General features: G+C 43.2%; 1 protein-coding gene across 1 annotated transcript; it reads right to left on the reverse strand.

The window, feature by feature from the left end:
* Positions 1 to 7,233: 7,233 nt before the first annotated feature.
* ZBED4 (zinc finger BED-type containing 4) lies at positions 7,234 to 26,642 on the reverse strand. Its single transcript, XM_069976930.1, has 3 exons — positions 26,400 to 26,642; positions 15,873 to 15,940; positions 7,234 to 12,109 (listed from the first exon to the last, which is right to left on the reverse strand). The coding sequence occupies exon 3, from the start codon at positions 11,918 to 11,920 to the stop codon at positions 8,450 to 8,452; it is 3,471 nt and encodes a 1,156-aa protein (XP_069833031.1). The 5' UTR covers positions 11,921 to 12,109; positions 15,873 to 15,940; positions 26,400 to 26,642; the 3' UTR covers positions 7,234 to 8,449.
* Between the last annotated feature and the right edge of the window lie 727 nt (positions 26,643 to 27,369).

Here is a 27,369-nt window from a genome sequence, read left to right on the forward strand (position 1 = left end):
ACACGTCTTCATTACAGAGAAGCCAGTGAAGACTGGTTCTGCTCTCTCCATTGTAAGCCTATGAAGAAGGGAGGGGCTGGGGGAGATGAGTGAGCAGGAAGAGGTGACATGAAGGTCAGCTGTTTGTAGACTCTCTGGGCACCTAAAACGCTAAATTCAGGTGTCAGAAAGGTCAGTGCTTATCTATGAACTTACTGAGAGAAGATTGCAGGGTGTTGTGCTGTGCAGGACTGTTTCGTGCTCAGTCACATCTAACAGCCCCTCCCCTCTCCATAGCCACATAATGGAGACAGAAATCCTGCTTCATCTGATGTGAGGGGGGAGGCTGGGAGATTGCTTTTTCAGTCCAGAAGGAAACTCTTTTAGTACATAAAACCTATTACAGAGTTTCTTAAAATCGCTTGTACTGTTGATATTTAATGTTTTCAGAAAAATGACCCTGAAATGACAGTTACGCTTTAATCTTTCTTTTCTGTCAGTGACACAACTGAAAGGACAGAGAATGTCCAAGAAGACTTCTAAGTTGGAACAAGATCCACCCAAAGGGAATGGTGTCTGAAAGAGGACATGTTCCCCCAACTGACCATCCACTAGGAAGTTCCAGAAGTGGATCTCTTTGCCACAAGACAAAACTGCAAGGTAGCAAAGCTTTTTTTTCCCTAAATCCCAAGGACCAGCCATCTGCGGTAAATGCGTTGACCTTCCCTCCAATTCTCAAGATCCAATAAAAAAAATCTCAGTGGAAAACAGTGGAGTCATTCTAGTAGTGCCTTATTGGCTGAGGAGGGGATGGTGTGACAATCTTATCCATCTACCTCTACTAGAAGATCTGCTACTGTATATCAGGAACCATTCTTCCATTCTGATTGGCAGAAACTCAAACTATCTGCCTAGATCCTGAATAGTAAGTAATTCTCGTTTTCATGTCCTCCAGTTCCTAGGAGGGCAAGTTTTAAGTATAATTTTAACCAGAGTTGAGCGAATATACAGTATTCCGCTCATCGGGCTGCGGAGCTTTCAAGTGTGCTCCGCTCAGTGCCGCTTCTTCCCAGGTGCTTGAAAAAAGATGGATCCATCTTCCACGCTCTGGGAAAAGATTCCCAGGACGGGCCCCTAGCGCCACTTAGCCCCGCCCCATCGGTGGCATCATCGCCACATAGGCCCCGCCTCCTCATTGGCCATTAGTGGGAAAATCTAGGGGGGTGGGGCCTAGAGCTTTGGGCTGGCCCTTCCAATGGCTGCTGAGGGGGCGGGGCCTATGCGGCAATGACGTTACAGATGGGGCAGGGCTAAGTGGCGCTAGGGGCAGAGTGATGTGGCACAAAGGCAGCGAGACCCCGCCCACATATACCAATCCACAGGTGATAAAAACAACTTTATACCAGAACAAGCACCATGAGGTATAATATAAAGTAAGTAATAAAAGCTGTAACATTTACCCTTTACACCTGTGGAAAGCAGTCAAAATGCAAAAAGGGGGTGACAGTGTCACTTTTAGTTACTCTTTATTTATGCTCCTTTTCATTTTGCTCTAGTCTGCTGGCACGTACATGTGCTGCTGTGACCTAAGCTATACTGGTAGACCATGGGGTGCGGGCTCTGGATCTTAATTGGCCTCTCTGTGTTAATTGGTGTGCACCAGTATTCACATTATGCAATTTACATACGTTAATTACACATTGCTTATTATGTTCTATTAACCTAAGATGGCTATAACTGAGGGTGCGTTTACACAGAAAGATTTATCTTACAGATTTTGGAAGCCAAAGCCAGGAATGGATTTGAAAAGAGGATAGATCCCAATCTTTCCTTTATGACCTGATCCCTGTTTATAGTCTGTTCCTGGTTTTGGCTTCATAGATCTGTCAAATAAATATGTCTGTGTAAACACACCCTAAGTTGAAACACTTGTCATTTTAATTTTCTTTCCATTTATTCCCCTTTATTTGTAAATTTTTTGATATATTGTGTTGATTGACATTGTCCTCCGTTTCCTCGCAAAAGTTGTGTTACTCGTGCATGCGCAGACTCACTGAAACGCACTCTGTTGGGTCCATATCTCAGTCTGCGTTCTACCAGAAGGTCTCCCTACGGAGGTGTGCTCTGGGTTACGTCACAGAGTTTTTGCCTATGTCCATGGGTTGGCGTACAACACTCATCAGGTGCTCCAAATGATCTTCTATTATCCAATTGTAAATATATAGTTTTTCATGTTTATTTACTGGCACTTCACATATCTTTTCACTACTAATCTATAGAATCATGTATCCCTTGTCATTCAATTGTCCTAAACATAATTGTCATAAACAGACAGCCCTGGCACACCCACATAACCAAACAACTAAGGCGAGTGTCCAGAGCTGCTGAGCGGCGCTGGAAGAAGTCTCACTCCGAGGAACACTTCCAGACATACAGGCGAGCTCTCCTTGATTTCAAATCTGGTCTCACCTCTGCTAAACAGGACTACTTTACTTCCCTCATATCCTCCTTATCTCACAACCCTAGGCAACTGTTTAACACCTTCAACTCTCTTCTCCGCCCCCCACATCTCTTATTTCTGCTGAGGACTTTGCTACATTCTTCAAGCAGAAAATCGTTGACATCAGAGTAAGCTTCACCTTGCTGTCCCCTTAGCCCCCCCTCATGCCCGTCCAGTGCTCTTCCCCACTAACTCACCTCTCCACCATCACGGAAGGACATCTCACCACCTGCGCACTTGACCCAATACCATCCCACCTTATCCCCAACCTCTCCTCAACACTTGTCCCAGCACTAACACATCTCTTCAATCTATCACTAACTTCTGGAATCTTCCCATCTCCATATAAACATGCAACCATCACACCCATCCTTAAAAAGCCATCCCTTGACCCTACTTCCTTATCCAGCTATCGCCCCATCCCGCTTCTCCCTTTTGCCACAAAACTCCTAGAACAGCATGTCTACTATGAACTAGCCTCCCACCTTGCATCCAACTCACTTTTTGACTCCCTGCAATCTGGCTTCCGCCCCCACCACTCCACAGAAACTGCCTTAACCAAAGTGGTCAATGACCTGCTAACTGCCAAAACCTCATGCCAATACTCTGTGCTCCTTCTCCTTGACCTATCTTCTGCCTTCGACACAGTCGACCATTCTCTCCTCTTACAAATTCTTTCATCCCTTGGCGTCACTTGCTCAGCCCTCTCCTGGATCTCCTCTTACCTATCCAACCGCACTTTTAGTGTCTCTTATTCTCAGACCACCTCTTCTCCTCGTTCGCTCACAGTTGGTGTTCCCCAAGGATCTGTACTTGGGCCTCTTCTCTTCTCCATCTATACTTCTGGCCTGGGACATATCAGTCCCATGGCTTCAACTACCACCTCTACGCCGATGACACCCAGATCTACCTCTCTGGTCCGGATGTCACCTCTTTGCTATCTAGGATTCCAGAGTGTCTGTCGGCCATATCCTCCTTCTTCTCCTTCCGCTTTCTAAAACTCAACATGGAGTTTCTATGTTCTCTCCGTGTTTGCGTGGGTTTCCTTCGTGTACTCCGGTTTCCTCCCACACCCAAAAACAAACATTAAATAAATATATTAAAAAAAACAAAAACTCAACATGGACAAAACGGAACTTATAATTTTTCCCCCATCCCGCTCTACCCTGCCGTCTAATCTGTCAATTTCTATCAATGGCTGCACTCTGTCCCCTGCCTTGGGGTCACCTTTGACCCTGTCTTTTAAACCGCATATTCAGGCCCTGACCACCTCCTGCCGCTTTCACCTCAAAAACATTTACAGAATCCGCTCTTTTCTCACCCCTGACTCCACCAAACTGCTGGTCCATGCTCTCATTATTTCCCGCTTGGACTACTGTAACATCCTCCTCTCTGGCCTTCCAACTCCCTTACTCCCCTCCAGTCTGTCCTTAACTCTGCCGCCCGACTAATCCACTTTTCCTCTTGCTTTGCCTCTGCCTCTCCCCTCTGCCAATCCCTCCACTGGCTGCCCATTGCCCAACGTATTCACTTTAAATTATTTACCATTACTTACCAGGACATCCACAACCTGTCCCCTCCGTACATCTCCGACCTGATATCTCGCTACCATCCCTCACGCAACCTTCGATCCTCCAGTGACCTCAGTCTGCGCTCCCCCCTTGTTCGTACCTCACACAACCGCCTCCAAGACTTTGCCCGAGCCTCCCCCATACTCTGGAACTCGCTACCCCGACACATCCGGCTCTCATCCACCATCAAGTCCTTCAAAAGTGACCTGAAAACCCACCTCTTCAAACAAGGCTACAACCTACAATAGCTCTGCATCACACTTGAATGGCTGCACTTTACCTCCTGTTTCTCTCCCATTACCTTATAGATTGTAAGCCCTCACGGGCAGGGTCCTCTTCCCCATGTATCAGTCTGCCATCTGCCTTCATGTAATGTGTTTTGATCTTGTAATGTTCTTGTTTGTTACCCTTGTCGCCTGTATAGCGCTCTGGAATTAAGTGCGCTTTATAATTAAATAATACTACTAATGGCACACACTTATTTTTGAAGTATTTTGATTGTACATTCTGATTGACATCACTGTTAATTACGTGTTGTGTGTGTATGCCTATTCACTGTATGCCTATTCACTGTGTGTTTACTTTAGCTAGAAAAAAAAAAAAAAGACCATGGATCAGGTTCAGGAGCTGATACCCAATTTCCTTGCTGTTGTGCTGTGGACTTTTTTGGGGGAAAACTTTTTTTTTTTTTTTTTCCTTTTATAAAGGAAGTCAATATAAAAATAGATGCACACACTTTTTTTTTTTTTTTTTTTTTTGCAAAAACGTAGTGTGAACCCAGCCTTAATCTTACTGGTAATGGTATGTTCACACAGATTTGACAGATTTTTGAAGCCATGACGTCTATAGTCTGTTCCTGGCTTTGGCTTCAAAAATCTTTCAGATAAATCTCTAAACACACCCAAGGACATCACCAGCATCCCTTTCCTAGTATATATTATGTAGCATACTCATGTCACCTATGCTTGTTATAATGTACTGGTGTTAGGGTGAAGGGAAGGGGCCTTTAACCTTAATTTTTTTTTTTTTTTTCCCCTCCTGGCCCTAGGGTACATTCTAGCTCCTGTAGATTGTAGGTAAGGGCATTTATAGTTAACCTCAATCCTATACTTGTGAGCTGCACCAACCCTCTTACTCATTTTCATTTTAGCTCCTATGGTACCATAGTAAAGGTTTGAAAAAAAAAAAGTAAGATTGATCCTATTTTCATAACTTATTGCACCATTGGAAACTACTAAATTTATTTAAGATGCAACAAATAGAGGGGGGAGGGTTCTTTGTAATTTGTAGTTTACTTTGGGGGAATGTGTCTTTGGGAGAGAAATCAGTTTCTTTTTTTCCACAGTGGGAAAATATTTGCCCTCATGTTTGTGTTTTTTTTTTTAATGTAATTTTTGTTGTTGTTACATTTAACCCCTTAAGGTATAAACACTGTATATGCAGCGATACACAGCAGATTAGATCTAAATAACTGAACACAGCATCAAATCTGCAGCGTATACGGTGTGTGTGTGTGTTTGTACCCTTACACAGCTTTTTACAGAGGTTAGTAATGGGCCGTGGAGATTCAAACTGTTTCCCCTCTCCTGGCATGATATGGATACATCATGGCAGGCAGGGAAAGAGTCCAGGACAGGGATTCTAAGTATGTGTCATCCATGCTACACGGAGCAAGCACAGATTGTGTGAATGCAGCCTTACAGATTTTCTGTACGGTGTGTTTGTGGTGCAAATAACGGCCACTATTGCAAAACAATGGTTGTTATTAATGTTCATTTACAATAATGGCTGTTATTTGCCTTTTTTTTTTTTTACATTGCTGGAACATATCCAAAAAAAAGTTTAGCTCACCTCTGCTCTACATGGTATATCTCCTAGCTGTACAGCATAGATCCTAGTCCTGAATCAGGACACTGATAATTTAAAATGAATTTAAAGATTCTGCATGTAGTAAACAGGCAGTAGGACATCAGACTTTATTAAATTTGATACAAAAAACATTTACATCTTCACATCATTCGTGCAGGAAACCAACACATTATGACTGCATCTTGGCATCAAGAGGTAAAATGCAGTTTCCTGCACAAATCAGGCTGCATTCACATGACCGTAGATTTTGCAGACCTACATCATCATCATGCCGGAAGTGGGGAAAGTGTTAGAATCTGCACAGCTCTGTCACTACACGTTATAGTGACACCCGGCCAACGGCTGATGACAGTGTAAACACAAAAAACTTTATACATCGGTGGGGAGATTTATCAAACATGGTGTTAAGTGAAACTGGCTCAGTTGCCCCTAGCAACCAGATTCCACCTTTCATTTTCTAAAGAGTGTGAGGAATGAAAGGTGGAATCTGATTGGTTGCTAGGGGCAACTGAGCCAGTTTCACTTTACACCATGTTTGATAAATCTCCCCCAGGGTGTCCATGTGTTCTTCTAGCTTCTGCCCTCAGCCACCACCAGAACTTCTTGGATGGTCTCTGAAGTGACAGGCCCTTCAGCCAATCACTGGCCGAGATGGGACAGTGCTGGGGTCAGTGATTGGCTGAGGGGCCTGTCATTTCAGAGAGCGGCTGTTAAGTTCCAGTGGTGGGTGCGGGGAGCAGGAGGAAGTTAGAACACTGGGAGAAAGGACAGGTATGTTTAAAGTTTGACTTTACACTGAAGGCAAGGGCTACACAGACATCGCCAATTGCTGCACAATTATCGATCTACTAGATCGGCGTTCGATTAGGCTTCTCATTGGCCATGTAAGATTGCTCTTAAGGCCATATTTAATAGGTTTGGCAAGCGAGCACTGATCAGACAGCTTGAAAATCATGTGGCTGGGGGAACATCCTTAGCAATGTTCCACCAGCCCTTTCCTTTAATTAGCAGTCTGCCATGCACCTCCTGTTAGAAGAGGTGTGGCCGATGAGTAAACGATTGCTCGCTCCTTGGCTGATCGTTGTCTGTATTAGACAGGGTGATCTCCCGAATAAGCAGATTAAAAATCGACCTGCGTAATAGCACCTTTACCAAGGCTGTGTAATTGAAATAACAAGTATGCTTATGATATGCACTGAGCAAGCACATCACACATCCTTGCAGTAAGCAAGAATGCATAGCATGATGTTAGCATAATGGAGTTACTGATTAAAAAAAACAAAAAAAAAAAAAAAACACACCAATTGCTATGAATTAGACCAAAATGCTGTAAATAATGGTTTAATTTCAGAAACATCTGTTGACCATTTATAAATACACTAATACATTGATGTAAAAAATTAGGACTGCAGTACATCATGAACAAAAATTACAGTTAATGTAATATATCATACAGCAACAAAATTACAGGGGAAAGAAAAAAAAAAAAAAACAACCAGTGAGACTTGGATCCAAGGGTAGCAAAGAATCACTCATTTAGATTTGTAGATTTAAGTGGAAAAGTAGCTTTAAAAAATAAAACAGAGTTGATTTAATCACCCATATGTACAACCATAACATTTACATAATTTTAAAAGGAAAAGATATAATAAAATGTAAAAGGAGTGTCCCGGGCGCTTGTTGATATGTTTTGGATACAGAAGTAGATTTCTGTGAGTTAGCCAGTGGCACAGCATTAAAAGTTAGTCCACAATAACTGAAATCTGACATCTAATATTAAATAGAACAGTTACAAATTTCCCAGTAGGATAATGTTAATATCAAATAGTCTCATCTCCTACACAGTGTGTTCCACAAATTGTAGCTGTTTACATTGACATTTGTGTAACAGACTAAATAATGCACAAGAGACTAAAAGACAGAAAACTGTAAACATTATTTCTCTATTACAAACCAAAGACTGACAGCGCCAATGGATGGCATTCCAATCTTACGGAAGTTTTCTATTCTATAAAAACGCAAACAGCTGCTATAGACTACAATAAATTAGCACCTATTATGGAAACAAAACATGATATATAAATGCCGCTTTATTCATAAACACACATTTAATAAAAGGAAAAAAAAAAAACTATTAAAAGAACCATGACTAAAATACAGTACCTTTCCATTTTGTACATACTTGAAGTTAAAACTACATGATAAAATTGTTTACATCTTTTCTCCCCAGTCTAACAAATGTATTCACTTTTTTACATATGTATTTACAATTTTGAAGACAAACAGAATTTTCTACGTTTGACAAGACTAGCTTCTGTAGAGTGATAGAAAAAAAAAAATTATACAAGATCTGGCTGCCTGAAGAACTGAGTAAGGCACATGAAGACAAGATTTAAAGCAAACCATTGTGACACAATAGAAAATTACAGTCACTTCTTAAAATGTCATACATGGCCCCAACTGGAGCAATTTACCATACATACAAAATTCAGTTATTCAGAAAGCAACATGAAATTTCACCTGACTATTTTCAATACTGAAAGTAAATCAATGGGAGATTAGCCTTTAAAAATATTAGCTGCTCAAAGTGTTCCATCATTAACCTCGACTGATTAAAATTGCCACTGTCATTTGAGGTGTTAAAGAGTTTCTCGGAAGGAATAACACTTGGCGGGCAGCCAAGAAAACGAACTGCCAATTTTGACAAAACTGGCCAAGATGATTTCTTCAAGTTCCAATATGTTAGTGGATCACAGTTATGTTCAAGCACTTCTTCTTCTAAATAAGCCAACACAATGTCTTCGGGTAATTTCTCTTTTAAGTTCTTAGACTTTTTAATATTGGCCATAAGTGACCAGATATTGTCGTCTTTATGGTTGGGTGGTGAATGCTTGTTACACCCATTGATAACAGGTGCATCATCTGAGGTAGAATTTAGTATTTCCAGTTCCCTGATTAATCCAAGTTTATATTCCTCAGCTTCTTCTTCAGCAAATAAAGATGCTTTGTACCGAGGGTCCAAAAGAGTGGCAAAAACATATCTTGGATCGTGAAGTGTTGATGACAGACGACAAACCATAGCCTCTTTCAGAGACTTAAGCATGGTATCTATGCCCATTGTTTCCTCAAATAGCATTTCAATCTTTCGGTTTAGAATGTGAACCATTGGAATTACCTGACTTAAGGTAGCTGTGTGCATGCTCATTTCTTTACTGGCAGCCTCAAAAGGTTTTAAAGCATGGCACACAGACTGCATTACTTCCCACTGATCACAACTTATTAATTCCCTGAAGTTACACTCTATTGACATCTCATCAATGGCTCTTTTTTGTTCAATTAAACGTTCCAACATGTGAAATGAAGTATTCCACTTTGAAGGGACATCTTGAATTAATTGATGTTGAGGCAATCCATATTCTTTTTGCAATTCTGCCAGTTTCTCCTTTGCTTTTGTTGATCTGTGAACACGTTCACAAATTTTTCGCGCAATGCTCAAAAGGTTTTGAACCATTCTTTGACTCTTAATAGCTTCATTTACAATTAAGTCAACTGTGTGTCCAAAACAGTCGACACTTGAATGATCACTTTCATTTAGGGTTTTTCCTATGCTATGATTATCTGTTACAGTGATGCCTATCTGAAGGCCGAATGAGGTTATCCAAGATTCCCACAAGTATTCTAGATGCTTTTGAACACTCAGGCCATTATAATCACAATCAATCTGGGAGACGTGTAGAAGTGCGGAACAGTGGTAGTCTTCGCTGTGTGGCTTGAATGAAGAATCGAATGTAACCCAGTGAGCAGTAAGTGTTAAGTATTCCCGTGTCTGACTGCTCATCCAGATTCCTGCAGTAAAATGTATCACACCACTTTCAGCTTCTTTTAGGTGGGAGACAATTATGTGCTTCACATTTTCATACATATCTGGGATTGCCGTCCTAGAAAAGTATGTTGGAGATGGTAAGGAATATTGAGGTTGTAGGTATTCAAGAAGTCTATTAAAACCAACATTATCTACAAAAGAGTATGGTTGAAGATCAAGTGCAATCATTTCAGCTACAAGACTTGTAATTTTTTTGGCAACAGGATGAGTGTCACTGAATTTGTCATTGGTTTCATCAAAAGAGGAGGCTGCTAAACCAGTGTTTACTGGCACATGTATATCAGCAGATGGTAAGGCTTCTGAAACACCATTGTTCTGCAAAACATTGCTGTGAAATCTCTGCAGGTGCCTCAGGAGACAACTTGTGCCTAAATTTGTTGGCTTTTTCCCTCTACTTATTGTGCGCCCACAGTGCATACATATGACTTTAGTTGAATCTGCAGAACAAATTGAGAAGTGATTCCACAGTTTTGAGGTCTTTTTGCTATTTGAAGGAAAAACAATTTGATTATCATGAGGTGCAGCAGTTGACAGCTCAATATCTTTTGAGGATGAGCATTCGGCAGATGCTAAGGTAGCATAAGGAGAATTTGCAAGACTAACGTCAAAGCTTTTTTGGTTTAAAACAATTTCTGGATGTCTCCTGTAAAGGTGTCTCATTAGGCAACTGGTTCCTAAATCGCCCTTTTTACCTCTACTTATCATACAATTACAATATCTACAAACAGCCTTTAGGTTATCAGTAGGCGATAACGTAAAATGATGCCAAACCTCAGACTTTAATCGTTTCATCGCCTTCTTACTTTGCTGAAAGGAAAGTGGAGAGTCATAGGCTTTGTGACAGTCACTAGGTTTTTCAGGAGAAGATACTGACGCTTCACCAATATTTTCTGAAGAATGCAAAACTGCTGCACAGTTGTCAATCACCAATTCATCATTAGGGACACTGTACTGCAAGTCTTCTGAAACTCTTTCAGGAGATGAGGGCACAGAAATCATTTCCTTCCCATTTTTTCCTGGAGAAACTGCAGTGGAAACAACTTCACCATCTGTTGATAAGAGGGACGGCAACAGAGTAGGAGGAATTGAATATGGAGGTGGTAAGCTTGTGCCACCACTGTTTTCTTGCAAAACAATTGACCGATGAGCTCTCCACATATGCCTTATCAGGCAGCTGGTACCAAGATCTTTTCCATTCTTTCCTCGGCTAAATTCATTCATGCAGTGGATGCAAACAGCTTTAGAATTATCCAGTGGAGACAAATAAAAGTGTTTCCAAACAGCAGATCTTCTCCTAGAACCAGATGAATTTTTTTGAATTGACATTTGCTTTTCTGTGACATTTTCAACAGCTTCATCGCTCTGATTATTTGGTAAAGATATAGGAGAAACTGTAACATCTTCTCTGGCATTCTTTTCAGATATTGACAAGTCTGAGGATACTTCGTCAGAAGAAAGCACAGATGAAGGTTCCTCCACAATTTTTTCTGGAGGAGATATTTTAAGTTTCCTCGTTTTTGTTGGGGTAGCATTGGTATCCACAACATCAGGAGGCTGCAGAGGTAGTACTAAGGTAGGAGGAGAGTATGTGGATATGCTTGGCATATTTCCATTTTCAGAGGCAAGAACTCTAGGGTGTGCTCTTCTTACATGTCTCATCAAACAGCTGGTACTAAGATCTTTTTCATTCTTGCCTCTGCTAAACTCTTTCATGCAGTACATGCATATAGCTTTGGTACTATCCCGAGGGGAAATGAAGAAATGATTCCAAGCTGGGGACTTTTTTCGGTTACTAATATTTTTGTTTGTAATTATACTCTGTGTAACAGCCTCCATTGCTGCATCATACAGGGTGGTAGTATACTGCGAAAAAAGGACACCATAATCTTCCTCATTTTCATTCGATGATAATGGATGCGAGGTATCAACACAATGTTGTTCTTTATCTTCTTGTTCATCGCTGCTTTCAGCTTGTTTAATGCCATCTGCCTCCATCTTGATCTGTGCTTGATCAACATCACCAGTCATTTCATCATCATCATCTTCTACTTTTATATTACTTATTTTTTCCATTGCAAGTTTATGTTCAACTTTTATTACTGAGCCCTCCTTTGTCATTACTGTAAACTGAAAAGTATTCTAGGAAACTTATAAACAAGACAGTAGGTTTTTGTCATCCAATTTCAACAGAATGTTGCAATGAATTTGGTCCATACAGACATCCTTTTAGTCTTGCTACGTTGAAGTATCATCTGATATTTTTCTCCATGAGTACTTTTGCCATTTGCAGAATTCCAATAACCCTACCTGGAAAATGAGAAACAAGCAGATAAAGGGTTAAATAAAGAACCACCTTTAAAAAAACAACAATTTATCCAACTCCCTAGTTACCTGCTATAAGTACTTTTAAAACTAAACAAGGGCAAAAGCAGGGAATGGAATGCTTGTTTGAATCAGTGTCTGTGCTATGCTCCTAGGACTTTATCTGGCAAGTTTCTCTATCTTTTAATATTTTTTAAGGGGCTATTCGATAAATATTTTTTTAAGCAGTGATAGATTTGGTTTAGTTGGACCTTTTGATAAATAATTTTTTTCTCTCCAATATATATGTCAGCAAAAAACAATTGTTATATTTTATATTTATGCTACCCCAACAAGGGCAAAGTGGGTATATATTAATTTTTATGAAGGCCTTTTTTAATTTTTAAAATCTTTTATAATTTTTTTTTTAATACTTAAGTTACCCTAGATAACATTTAAAATCAGTCTTTAGCTTGCTTTTACTGATCAGTGCTATGTTATTGCATTGATCAGTTAGATTGGTGCTCTGCTAATAGAGGCTGCCTAAAGCAGACAGTCCCCATGGCTGCTAGTAAAGGCCTCCACCTGGCATACTAACTGATCAGAATGCCCTCCGCAATGGCATTGCGGAGGTGCCGATTGCCCGCCAGACACCCACAAGACAGTTCCCAATAGTTCACGGCATTTAAGCGGTTAAACAAATATCAGCATGATCACTTAGGGTATAAATACAAGTACCGGATTCGCATCGGATTTCTCACTACAAATTTGCAGTAAAATCCCCTGCAGATCCCTTGCCTGTCAGTTTCTTTGAGAATCCATACTCAGTGGGATTGTAAGCGACAGTATGCAAGTGACAGCCCCCTTAACCCCCTGCCAGCCGGAGCATATCAGTGCATTGCCCTGCCACAGCGCACTGATTGGCTGAGCTGGGTGTCCAGACCAGGGCTGTGGAGTCGCAGCTAGTTTTGGCTGGAGTCGGAAAAAATTTACCGACTCCAGCTTTAAATATAATCTTAGAACAATTTAGAATTGAGTTTGGTCATTAATATATATTATGAGCAACATTCTAATAGGACACTGGCCCTATTAGATAAGGATGGTAATGGAATATATCAGTAGCAGGACACTGGCCCTATTACATAAGGGTGGTCGGGGAAAAGTTGTCAGTCACTATTTGGCAGTTTCTGATGTATATGAGCAGCAGTGTAATATGAAGATATCCTGTGTAATATAGAGGAGGAGGAGAAGACATAAGTAGTGCAGCAGTAACCTCTGTCCTCAATGTGGTCTTTTTCTTCAGTGTTCTATGGCTACAGCTGTGTGTGCGCTCTATGGTTGCAGGTGTGTGTGTGTGTGTGTGTGTGTACTATGGTTTCAGCAGGCTGTGTATGTGTGCGCCATGGGTGCAGCAGGCTGTGTATGCGCTCTATGCCGTTCCCCCACACCCACAGTGACCCCTCTATATCCCTATGGCTGACCTCTATCACAGGGATCTGGCATTGTTAGCAGTGTTTCTGTGTGTATGGTGAATATGTAGTTAGAAACAGAAGATTGTCAGCAGGAAAAGACCACCTGCTCCATCTAGTCTAGTTGTGAGTAGTTCAGGACATGGAGGCTGTAGACTGGCTGCATCCACTGCGCACACACAGGAATATCTTCTTTATCTCTTTCCTCATTCCTTTAGAAATCTCCCCAGGATCATGTAAGACATTAGGGAGAAGCTGCTGAGCCAGTGTGATAAATAACTCCCCCTGGTATATGACTGGCCATTTATGACGGAGCAGGAGCAGAAGTCGGACCAGATAAAATTCAGGAGTAAGAGTTGAAGCTGGGGCTTACCGACTCCACAGCCCTGGTCCAGGCGCCTGGAGCCCCCGAAGGTACAGTACGCTCTGGCCTGCGTGCGGGGGATGAGGTAAAGGGGGCTGTCACTTACATATGAATAGTATGAATTCTCACAGAAACTGACAGGCAAGGGTTCTGAAGCGGATTCCGTTGCGAATTCACTGCGGTTCCGGCATCTGTGTTTGTACCCTTAGGATGTGTTTACAGACAGATTAGCAATTATTGAGGCCAAAGCCAGAAACAGAGTAAGTAGAGAACCGGTCATAAGGGAATGATTTCTTCACTGCATTTGACATTCTAAAATGCTGACAATGTTACATAGCTGTCCGTTCAAGAAGACATATGGTACCTTCTCATATCTATTTGTGCTTCCATTACACATTCACATGCTCCATAGATCCCGGATGCTATGGTGAATAAAGCTGCTGGCCTAATAATGCCAGGAGCTACAAACCTGTTTAAACATTTATAAATGATACATGTTGCCAACCCACAGCTGGTGTGGGCGAGGGGGGGGGGGGGGCGACAGAATGCAGAAGCCGCTCTGACACTTGGTACCAAAGGATACAAACAAGCATTTTTCAATGTTCTGAAAGCACAGCTGGATATAAAAAGGGTACCATGTCTCTAACAGTAATCCAACAGTGCCAGCAGCTGCAAGTGTGAATTACAATTAACAGGGTCCCTTTAACCCCTTAGCGACCCATGACGTATCTGATAAGTCATGGTGCCGCGGGGGGTGTTCAGAGCGGGGTCCCGCCGGGACCCCGCTCTGAATGGCGCTGATCCCGGCTGACATGTGCAGCAGGGCAGTGCCTCTATTAGCTGGCGTGGGTCCCGTTGCCGCGCCGGCTAATTAAGCCTTTAACTGCACTTAGATGCTGTGCTCTCCGTGTCCCTGGTGTCTAGTGGGACGGATCTCCCCCCCCCCGCGATGCGATCGTGGGGGGGGGGGGGGGGATCCGTTCTTCTGCCCGTGCCGGGCCTCAGCGTCGTAATGACACTGATTCCGGCTCGGCAATAGATTGCTGTGGCCTGCAGCAGGCCATAGCAATCTATGACCGATCTGATGGATCTTTGCTGTGTATATACACAGCATTGATCTCTATGAGAGATCAGTGCTGTTTATATACCTGTGCTGTTTAAATCCCCTCCCCCATTAAAAGTCCAAATCACCCCCCTTTTCCTATTTTTTAGTATCGTCGCGCGCGTAATCGCCCGAACTATTAATCACATTCCTGATCTCGCACGGTAAACGGCGTAAGCGTAAAAAAATTCCAAAGTGCAAAATTGTGCATTTTTGGTTGCATTAAATCCAGAACAAATGTAATAAAAAGTGATCAAAAAGTTGCATATGCGCAATCAAGGTACTGATAGAAAGTACATGTCATGGCGCAAAAAATGACACCTCACACAGCCCCATAGACCAAAGGATAAAAGCGCTATAAGCCTGGGAATAGAGCGATTTTAAGGATCATATATTTAATAACAATGGTTTGAATTTTTTACAGGCCATCAGATACAAGAAAAGTTATACATGTTACATATCGTTGTAATCGTAACGACATGAGGAACATGCATAACAAGTCAGTTTTACCATAGGGCGAACGGCGTAAATGCAAAACTCCCCGAAATCAAAACAAATTCCTTTTTTTTTCAATTTGACAGTGCAAATGATTTTTTTCCAGTTTCGCAGCATATGTTACGGAAAAATAATGCCTGTCATTGCAAAGTACAATTGGTTTCGCAAAAAATAAGGGCTTATGTGGGTCTCTAGGTGAAAAAATGCAAGTGCTATGGACTTTTAAACATAAAGTGAAAAAAGCAAAAGTGCAAAAACGAAAATTGGCTTTGACCTTAAGGGGTTAAAGTACTAGCACAATTCTATGTAAATATGGACATATTTAGAAGATCTATGTACCTGAAACACACTTTTCTTCAGTACATGTAATAACTGAAAGACTCTTCCATGCTTGCCAGAAGTGTCACCTAAAATAAAGAAAACATACAATTTACCCTCAGGATGTACACACAAAATACAGAAATGTTACTCTTCACAAATACATGAATTTCAACTTTCTTTATGTTTAGCATGCTAAAGTAAAACTGGCAGAATGGTTCAAAGAGAGCCTATAAATTTGTGTAGATCGGAACTACTGATCACTTTTTATAATTTTTTTTATATATAAAATGTAACTAAAATAAAGTAAATCAATCAACAATGCTCGCATTTTTACTGCTTTTTGTTCACGTCGTTCACCGTGCGAGAATAATATGGTTGTATTTAATAGATCGGACAATTACGCACGTTACAACATATATGTTAATTTAATTTATTATTTTTATGTGTTTTATAAAATGGGGGGGGGGGGGGATTTAGACTTATTGGGGGAGGGGCATAGAAATGTTTTTTAAAACTTATTTAGCATAGCAGGGACCAGTGTTATCTGTGATCTTCAGATCAGAAGACTGAAGGTTGGACTACATGGAGGACCAGCAGTCAGGCAATCTGATCGGTAAGTGACAGGAGCTGCTCCTGTCACTTTAACACTGTGGTTGCCATGTTTAAAGCGAATGTACCCTCGGGTACAATCGCTTTAACATGACCCAAGGATAGATTGGCCGGTGCCGTGGTCCATTTTTCGAACAGTGGCCGTCCCCAGTGGGAGGCTTCCCCCCCTCTAGGACGCAGCTCCATTGATTCTAACAGAGCAGTGTCATAGAGGGGCGGGGATTCTTTCCACTGGGGGCGGGCTGGCTCGCCTCCAGTGCTTCAGCCCCAGCCCGGTACCTGTGTATAGTGGTTCAAAAAAATGGACTGCGACACCGGCACTTATCTATCCGCGGGTCATGTTAAAGTGAATGTACCTGATGGTACATTCGCTTTAATGGGTAATGGCGGGCAGCTCAGCTCTGGTACCCTGGCCCGTTTGCGCCAAGGCCCAAGCTGCGGGGGCATAAATGTACACCAGTTTTCGTCAAGGGGTTGAATATTAAGTATGTTAAAGGCCTTAAAGAGGTTGTCCAGGCAAAATTAACAAGTAAGAGACCACAGGGTGCAGTATACCTTTGTCTTAAATAATGATAACTATTTAAAAATAAATTCAGCAAATTTCAAACATGCTTTATTTCATGTTCCATTGATTTAGATTAAAAAAAAACAAACAGATAAACTGATGTATTTATGTGCTAGAGTGCCATTGCAAAGTACAGTTGGTAGTACGACAAAAAAAAACAAAAAAAAACCCACTAATGTCAGGAGGAAAAAATGAAAATGCGACTGATCCTGAAGAGGTTAATGCCTCTAAATTATCAGAAGACATGCACAACAAGGAGGTCAATGTCCATTAACTGTAATTGTGTAAGAATAATAAAAAAGCAGGAACAAGACGGAAGAAAACTTGCAAACACAGATTTGTTAGGTAATAACAAGTGTTGTCTCATCAAGACCAAGTCTTTACATATAAAAGCTAATCAGTCATCCCTGACTGCCTAGCCAGCTGGGGGCACTACTAGATAGATATCAATAAAATTATTCAGAACATACCTTTGTTGTCTCTATTCTCATAAAAACACCTTTATTTGGGTCATGAATATTGTCAATGAGGCAGGACCTATCATTCCATGGGCCCTACCACTGCTATGCCTCATTGAACAATATGGCCACCCCTGTACACATTAGGCTAGGTTCACACTGCATTTTTGCAATCCATTTTTTTTTCATCCATTGTTTTGCAAAAACGGATGCATTAGTGTGCATCCGTTTTTCCATTGACTTCCAATATAAAAAAAACAAAAAACAAAAAAAAAACACTGCTTTTCTGTATGTAAAAAAAAAAAAACTGATCCGTTTTGATCTTTTTTTTTTATAATGGAAGTCAATGGAGAAACGGATGCACACAAATGCATCCTTTTTTTGCAAAAATCAGTTTGCAAAAACGCAGTGTGAACCCACCCTTACACAGATGTAGTAATGCTAGGGATGAGAGAATGATGCCCAGACAGAATCAAGGTATGTTCTAAATGCTTTTATTGCTATCTATCCAGCAGTGCCACCAGCTCAGTAGACAGTCAGGGGATGAAAGATTAATTTAAGGGATGGCTGCACAAACTATATTTACTCCATTCACATTGGGGCTTTTTGATGTATTTACAGTTTTGGTTTGCATGCATTTGTTTTTTTAATCCCTTCATGACACAGCCTATTTTGGCCTTGATGACAAAGCCATTTTTAACTTGTTTTCATTTTTCCCTCTTTGTCTTTAATTTTCCATGTACAGAGTGGTACAGTGCAGTTTTTTTTCCCACAGTTAACGGTAAAACCATCATTCTGTATGTCAGTCCGTTTACAACGGTACCCATGTTTACACAGCTTTTGCGTTTTAACACTTTGAGTTTTTAAGTTGTCCTATTCTAACTTTTTTTTCTCTCTCTTCTCACCAATGGGGCTGTCTGATGACTATTTGTGCCCTGCAGTATTGCTCTTTGGTGTAGATGGGACTATGCTTATTTTGTCACATCATATGCTCGATTTTTTTATTTTTTATTTTTAACGCCATTTACTGTACAGAATAAACATTTTTATAGAATGGACTTTTTTTTTATATGTAAAAGAAAAGGGTGTGATTTGAATTTTTATTAAGGGGCGTTTTATCTTTAAAAACTTTAACACTCTCCTTTTTACATCTCATTTAGGGGTTATTACAAGCAGTCATTAGATTGCTTATATTTGGTAAAGACTATCAATGAAGTGGGAGGGCTGGATGACTTTGGGGGCGGGGCAGCAACACATAGCCCCCTATAGCGCTTGGGACACTGAGGAAGGTATCAGCAGGTTAGACGAATCTAACCTGCTAATTGCCCCCTATAGCGCTTTAAATACAACATGCTTTAAGTCTAGCATTTTTCTTTTTAAATCGCTATACTCTCTATAGGACTTTGATAAGACAAGTAAAGAATGTCAAATAATACACAAGTTTAAACATGTTAAAATACTCAATTACTGACTTGATTAACAGCCTGAGTGTAAGTTTTTTTCTGCATTTAGGTTGTCAATCTGCCCACTTCCTTGTGAATGGATACCAATTACACTCACTGTGTCCTCCTCCCACCAGATCAGATTGATTAAATGCCTAGGTGCAGAGAAAAGCCCTGCACTCAGGCTGTAAAACCGAAGTGGGTGGAAAAAGGCCAGGGTGTGCATAACTGAAGCCACCATCACCCCCCCCCCCCCCCCTTAACCAAGACTGTCTGCTGTTTAAAGTTATTTTTTTACATTATGTGGCATAATGCTTTTCTCCTTGCAGTCAGGTCCCGGGGTCTATCTTTGAGGTATCAAGGTCCAGGTTCTCTTTAAAGTGACTCTGTACCCACAATCTGACCCCCCCAAACCACTTGTACCTTCAGATAGCTGCTTTTATTCCAAGATCTGTCCTGAAGTCCGTTCGGCAGGGGATGCAGTTATTGTGCTAAAGAATTACTATTAAAATGACAGCCCCATTCCCTACGGGAGTGGCCTGGATTGTGTATGTATTAGGCTGGCACACCCTCCCTGTCCCTCCTTCCCACCCTCCCCATCATTAGGAATGCTCCAGGCAGATTGCCTCCTATTCCCAACCTGTTTAGCCCGGCACATGGGCTGGATTGTTAAGGCACCTGTGCAATTTTCAGCATGGACAGATACTCCCGTAGGGCACGGGGTTGTAAGTTTAAGGGTACAAACCCACTTGCCGGATCTGCAGCGAGTCTCCTTGCTGCGTTTTTGCAGCGAGACTCGCTGCAGATCCCAGCCCTATACTCTCATTAGCAGAGAAACTCGCAGCAGGGATGTACATCCCTGCTGCGATTTTGTCTGCAGCCCTCCCCATTAACCCCCTAGCCGCCGGACATTATACATTACCGTGTCCCCGTTCCTGCTTGCTTCGGGGCTCCCGGTGTCTTCACGGCCCGCCCGGCCAATCAGTGCGCTGCGGCAGGGCAGCGCACTGATTGGCCGGGCAGAACATGCCGGGAGCCGCCAAAGCAAGCAGGAGCGGGGACCTGGTAATGTATATCCTGCCCACCCCCCCTGCAGCCCCGATCGCATGATCGCCCCCCGCACCCCCCCGGCCGTACGATCGCCCCCCCGCAGCCCCAGGCCGCATGATCGCCCCCCGCACCCCCTGGCCGCACGATCGCCCCCCGCGGCCGGGGGGTGCGGGGGGCGGCAGGGGGGGTGCGGGGGGCGATCATGCGGCCTGGGGCTGCGGGGGGGGCGATCGTACGGCCGGGGGGTGCGGGGGCCGATCATGCGATCGGGGCTGCAGGGGGGGTGGGCAGGATATAGTGGGCCGCAGCGCACTGATTGGCCGGGCGGGCCGTGAAGACACCGGGAGCCCCGAAGCAAGCAGGGTCGGGGACCCGGTAATGTATAATGTCCAGCGGCTAGGGGGTTAATGCGGCGGGCTGCAGACAAAATCGCCGCAGGGATGTACATCCCTGCTGCAAGTTTCTCTGCTAATGAAAGTATAGGGCTGGGATCTGCAGCGAGTCTCGCTGCAAAAACGCAGCAAGGAGACTCGCTGCAGACCCGCCAAGTGGGTTTGTAGCCTAAAAGTTGTTTTTTAGACAATAACTGCATCACATGCCAAACGCAGCTATCCAAAGGTACAAGTGGTTTGGGGGGTGAGGGGCAGATTGTGGGTACAGAGTCCCTTTAATAAGGTTTTCCTGGCAAAACAGACTGATCAGCTGTTCGGCACCCATAGTACACAATAAACAGTGTTTGTCACTGTTCATGGAATAGAAATAGTGACCTGTAACTGCAGCTCAGCTACAGTTCACTTGAACGGGAGCGAAGCTGCATTCACAGATTCTCACTGCTATCCTGTGGATAGCTCATCAGTCTGTTTTGCTGTTAAACCCCTCTAAGCATGTCACACGTCGAGTGCTTTTTATTTTTATTTTAAACTGATCTAGTAAAATATAATGTGTTCTAATTTGCGCTATAGGTAACAGTTATTTCCAGAAAATGTTTACAGGGCCCAAAGAATATTGCTCCTGTAAGCTATAACTACTACTACTTAGCACGAGTGCCAACATCTTTTACAGCACTTTACAATTTTACTGCATTCCTGAAGGGAATGCTTCATCGGATGATATTTGTTCTTTATTTTCCATGTGCCTAGCTATATTAGAGAAATCTCAAAATAGGCTGACCCATCCAGTTGCGTAGAGATCACTTTTCAGCATTCATCTCATTAACACAGACAGGATTACAACGAAAGGTGACACTTCTGTATAGATAACACAGGATCCACCACTAACAGGTGACGGTCACCTCCTTTACCCCCCCCCCTGCAGTGACCTCTGCACAGGTCAATATGACTAGATCAGTCTCCTATAAATGTAGATAATGAAAATATGTTTACAATAATAAAAACTGATGAAAAATGAGTTAAAGCATATAAATTTTTCACCACTAAAATATGAATTTCCAAACAAACTTGACTTGTTCACCAAAAGACGCATGGCTTATGCATAACAAACCTTATCTGGGGCACAAACACTGTTCACTGTTTTACACATTTCATGGAAACTTTCACTTAATTCTCTACTGTGAATAAATAAGTTTTCAATAAAAATATTCCTAGTTTGTTAGTATGTTTAAAGAGAACTGGTCACCCTAGGGAGATCGGGATGAGCCCACCCCTGGATAGAGCCCTCCATACTTACCCCCTCCTGACAGTGCCACTCCTCTGCGTGCTCACTATGCAAATGAGCAGAGATGACTGATGCCCATAGGAAATCAATGCTCCAGAGGACCGACGGGAGCAGCAAAAGGGGGTAAGTATGGTGGGCTCTGTCCGCTCTCCATGGGTGACAGGTTCCCTTTAACAGTTTTGTGAAAAGGTGAAATTTCGTTTTCACAAGACCCCGGCCTGTGACATCAGCAGCACATGCACAGACCAGGAAGATGGCACAATCATGCATGAGGTTGGGTAGTGAAGAATATTCATGGAGGAGGATGAAGGAGTAGTGAGCGTGCCAGAGTGCTGCACAAGTGCCTCACCATGACTCCTCTTTGAGTAAGTTACAGAATAGCCACAGGTAACCTGATAACTGATGTAATACCACCAACAGCACATTGTCAGCAGCTCGGGTTGGATCCAGGTGCTGACAGATTCCCTTTAACATGTACATTAAAAGGATAAAAATGGATAGTAAAAATGGATGCTATTGTATGCCATACTGAAGAATCAGTTTCCACTGACTTACATCATATTTATTTTAATACACAAAGATGTGGTTGGCCATTACATTAAAATTAAACCTACTGAAACAGACACATAGGAGAATGCAGCTGGAAACTTAGGGTGCGTTCACACATGCAGGATCTGCAGTAGATTTAGTGGCGCAGATTTGAAGTTGCAAAAGATTTAACCATCAGCATCAACGCGGGTTCTTTACTGTAGGAGCGGTATGACTGTGGAACTCTCTGCCACATGATTTTGTCATGGCCAATTTATTAAATAAGTTCAAGGGAGACCTGGATACATTTCTTGAATAATATAATATTACAAGTTATGGGCATTAGGTTTCTGTTGATATGTTGATCCAGGGATTGTTCTGGTTGCCATTGGAGTCAGGAAGGAATTTTCTCCCTGTGGTGGGGCGATTGTTATCTGCCTCATGGTGGTTTTTGCCTTCCCCTGGATTAACACAGTAGGGTTTCCCTAGGTTGAACCTTATGGACTCTTGTTGTCTTTCAACCTTATTAACTATATTACTATGACTCAAAACAAATCTGCACCATCAAATCTGCTGCAAATCCTGTTATTGTGAACCCATCCTTAAGCCCCTATTCCACGGGCCGTCTAGAGGAGCAAACGAGCGCTCTCAGCGCTCGTTTGCTCCTCATTCCCCGCCACCGCTATTCAATGTGGCGGCAGCGAGCGGGTGAGTGCGGGGGGGCATATTATTATTAATAATAATTTATTATTATTATATCGGGATTTAAACTGGGAATTGTCCATAATGTTTAAAATCTTGATTTTTTTTTTTTTTTGGCCATACCACCCCAGTCCTAGTACAAAGTTTCTTTTCCTTAAGGTGAGAAATCTTTTAAACACCTTTCTTGTACAAGAATTTATTTTTATTTTACTGAATTTATATTTTGTCATATTGAGGGAAAATGTAAAAAAAAAAGGGAAATAAGTGTCTGTTTATTTTTATTTTTTAATTAATAGGAGGCTGCATTAAAGTTACTGTACCACCAGGCCCAGGCTGAAGCACTGGAGGTGGGCCGACCCACCCTTAGTGGGAGGAAACTCCAGCCCCTCCATGACGTGACTCCATTAGATACAATGGGACCCTATCATAGAGGGGCTAGGGTTTCCTCTCACTAAGGGTGGGTTGGCCCGCCTCCAGTGCTTCAGCCTGGGCCTGGTGGTACAGTCACTTTAAAATACTTTTATAAGTTGTTTCCCTTTTGCATTACAGCCATTTGACTGCAGGGACATGGCCATATTTTTTTTCCAATTTTATTTTAATACATATTGCAGAGACCTAATACACCATCCCTGTCTTCTTGGAAAGCCTGGACACCAGTTACAGGAGGCTCTTGCAGATCTGTGACACTGCAAACTCTTCAAGAACACTTTAAAACACAGTTCATAGTTAGCCACTTGGATGCTTAAAGTGACTGTACCACCAGGCCCAGGCTGAAGCACTGGAGGCAGGCCGACCCACCCCCAGTGGGAAGAAACCCCAGCCCCTTAATGACATGACTCCATTAGAATCAATGGAACCTATCAGAGAGGGGCAGGGGTTTCTCCCACTAAGGGTGGGTCAGCCCGCCTCCAGTGCTTCTGCCTGGGCCTGGTGGTAGTCCCTTTATAGGGGTTATCAAGCGCTACAAAAACATGGCCACTTTCCCCCTACTGTTGTCTCCAGTTTGGGTGGGGTTTTGAAACTCAGTTCCATTGAAGTAAATGGAGCTTAATTGCAAACTGCACCTGAACTGCAGACAACAGTAGGGGGAAAAGTGGCCATGTTTTTATAATGCTGGATAACCCTTTTAAAATCAACTGAGTGGTGCCAAATAGATATAAACTTAGCACTCAGCTGAACACTGCTGCCTGTTCATTTTAAGGACTAGTGAGGGACCTGACAAAAAACTCCCTACTGACATGCAGTTACGGCTGCCAAGGGACGATCAGGTTGCCATGGATACCTCCCATGCTGCCTGAGTGCCGCATACAAGCCTTATTCTAATTAATGAGACTGGTGCATGAAACTCACCTGTCATGGGATGTACCAACATTAGAGATGAGCGAACCTTGAGCATGCTTGAGTCCATCCGAACCCGAACGTTCGGCATTTGATTAGCGGTGGCTGCTGAAGTTGGATAAAGCCCTAAGGCTATGTGGGAAACATGGATATAGTCATTGGCTGTATCCATGTTTTCCAGACAACCTTAGAGCTTTATCCAAGTTCAGCAGCCCCCGCTAATCAAATACTGAACGATCGGGTTCGGATGGACTCTAACCCGAACCCAGTTCGCTCACCTCTAACCAACATCAACGCGATCTTCCATCAGAAGCTACTACTGCATGCCAATCAGGACTAAGCAGCATTGTAACAGGTCAACATAATGGCAGGAGGTGGCGTAGTCTGCATTTCTGTCAGTTTCAATCACACTTGAAGGGAAACTATCAGGAGGTTAGACACATCTAACTTGCCGATATCTCCCTATAGTGCTCGGGGCGCTGAGGATGAAAAAGTCTCTTACCTTTATCCTCAGCACTGTTTCTGTGCTCTTTGTATTTTAATGCAGCATCTAGTAAGGCTGTTTGGAGCACTGGGGGTGGGGCTATGGCTCCTAGAGCAACAATCTGACCCGCCCCCAGTCGGCTTTTAAAGGTGCCTTTACACAGAGACTTATCTGACAGGAGTGGATTTGAGAAGGAGAAATCTCAGTCTTTCCTTTATGTCCTGTTCCCTGTCTATAGTTGTTCTTGGCTTTGGCTTCAAAAATCTGTCATAAATCTCTGTGTAAAGGCACCCTAAGTGTCCTATTACATGGAGCGAATTTAGCAATTAACAACTAACGATCGCAAACTAGATTGTTTATCATTAACCTGAAATTGCTCACCATATCTACAGAACGATGGTCGTTTGTTACAATCGTTACTATGATCTTTTAGGGTCCATTTACACAGAAAGATTATCTGACAGAGTATCTGCCAAAGATTTGAAGCCAAAGCCAGGCATGGATTTGAAAAGAGGAGACATCTCAGGCTTTCCTTTATGACCTGATCTCTGTTTATAGTTTGTTTCTGACTTTGGCTTCAAATCTTTGGCAGATAATCTTTGTGTAAATGTACCCTTAAGGCCCTATTCCACCAACAGATCTGACGACAGATTATCTGCCAAAGATTTGAAGCCAAACCCAGGAGTGGATTTGAAAAGAGCAGAAATCCAGTCTTTCCTTTATGACCTGTTCTCTGATTATAGTCTGTTCCTGGGTTTGGCTTCAAATCTTTGGCAGATAATCTATCGTCAGATCTGTTGGTGGAATAGGGCCTTTACTCCTTCTGATCCCAGCAAAACAATGTGCAATTACACTGAACGATTAGTGAATAAATGTGGGACTTGAGCAAACGAATGTGGAATTACAGCAAACGGTTAGGGATAATTTTAGGTTCAGATCTAAATCAACGATCAATGACGTACGAACGATTTTTCGATTGTTGTCTGCAATTCCACAGAATAATTATCGCTTAAATTTGACCGATAATCATCCCGTGTAATAGTGCCTTAAGGCTGTTAGGAGATTATCCAACCTTGTGACATGATGTCACAGTAAAGTCTCATCCACAGAGACACAAGGTGGGCAGCCACTGATCATGTGACACAGCATCACTATGGGCAACACATTCCATGGTGAATGAGTTGGGGGAGCTGCAGAACATGGCAGTGCATAGGTGAGTGTAGTAGAATAGCTGATAGAGGTGGTGTAAGTATTACCCACCCCAGTCAGTGTGCTCTGTGCTGGTCCCGGATGAGGCAGGCACAGCCTCCATGGAGGACAGAGCCTGCAGCAGCTAATCCGATCAGGCAGATCAGCGCTCCGGGAATCCTACCTGTAAGCTGCTATGGATGACCCCTGAGCACACGCACAACTCGTGCTCAGCACACTAGATGCCTCGGCTGCCATGTGTGATATATGACAGCACTTCCCTCATTCACACTGGCCATCCGCGTCCATGCGGCACCTGTGCTGCTAACCTGCCCCACTGCCCTCAAAGTGCAGCAAGTCCGGGGCGGCGCACAATGGAGGGTGACCACAGCCCGGGTTGTAGGTCAGTGTGTGCGGCCAGGCCTTACCTCACTACCCCTCCTCATACCGGAACTCGAGCCATCTCCTGACTCCGGGCACACCAATGTCCGCCCCCGGGTCACTTACCTGGCAGCTAGGCGCCTCGGCTGGGGCTCAGGGGCCGTTCGGTATCTGCAGGCCGGCCTGTGCTCTCTCTGCCCCCATTCATTAGTTTAATGCTTTGTCTCCCTCCCGTTCCCGCGACGCTCCGTCCGACGGCGAGATGAAGACGAGAGGCGGAGCACGACTTGCGTGGGGCTACGTCACCGAGTCAAAGGTTCTCAAAATGGCCGCTTCCTGCGGACGGCTGCCCCATGTCGTCAGCACAGCGGTGGGCGTGGTGATAGGGCGAATCGTTGGCTCCGCCCCTCAGCTTCCATGTCCACAGACAGCCAGCAGCGGCCACGCCTTCCCGCCTCCCTGCCCGCGTCGCGTTTGTTTTGGCAGATGGCAGTCGCCCTGGTGTACGGGGTTTCCGGAGCACTTGTGGCCTGCAGCCAGGGTGGGGTGAGCTGGAACAACAGCCGCAGCGGCTCATTCATAACCAGGAGGAGGGAAGACAACAGGGCCAGGGCTTTTGTTCTGAGGAGACAAACGTGAAGTTCAGTTTCTAGCAGAGAGGAAGTCTGTTGGGGGTTATAACCTTTTATTCCACGTGATTGAAAACATTACAAATACAGTGTACACAATTCACTGAAGGTTTGTTCACACACCGCTCTCTTGTAGGGGTTTCACAGACTGCTTTGCTTTTATGTAACATTATTATTTAATAGTTATGGAGCAGTGTAGCAGCTTCACACAGGATGGATTGCAGCCGAAATCTCGCTGTGAGATCCGTTACGATCCAAGGCCCTGTCTGTTCCAATGTGAATGCACACTTGCAGCAGTTCTTTCAGGCTACAAACACACTCGGCGTATCCGCAGCGAGTTCCTCGCTGCGAATTTGCAGCAAAACTTGCTGCGGATCCCGGCCCTGTGTAGTCAGTGGCAGACAGAATCGCAGCTGGGATGCAGGGTAGTTTCTAGGTCATTTCGGCAACGGGGTGAATCTTGATAA

The sequence above is a fragment of the Dendropsophus ebraccatus genome, chromosome 1, assembly GCF_027789765.1.
Source record: "Dendropsophus ebraccatus isolate aDenEbr1 chromosome 1, aDenEbr1.pat, whole genome shotgun sequence".
Classification (NCBI taxonomy): domain Eukaryota; kingdom Metazoa; phylum Chordata; class Amphibia; order Anura; family Hylidae; genus Dendropsophus; species Dendropsophus ebraccatus.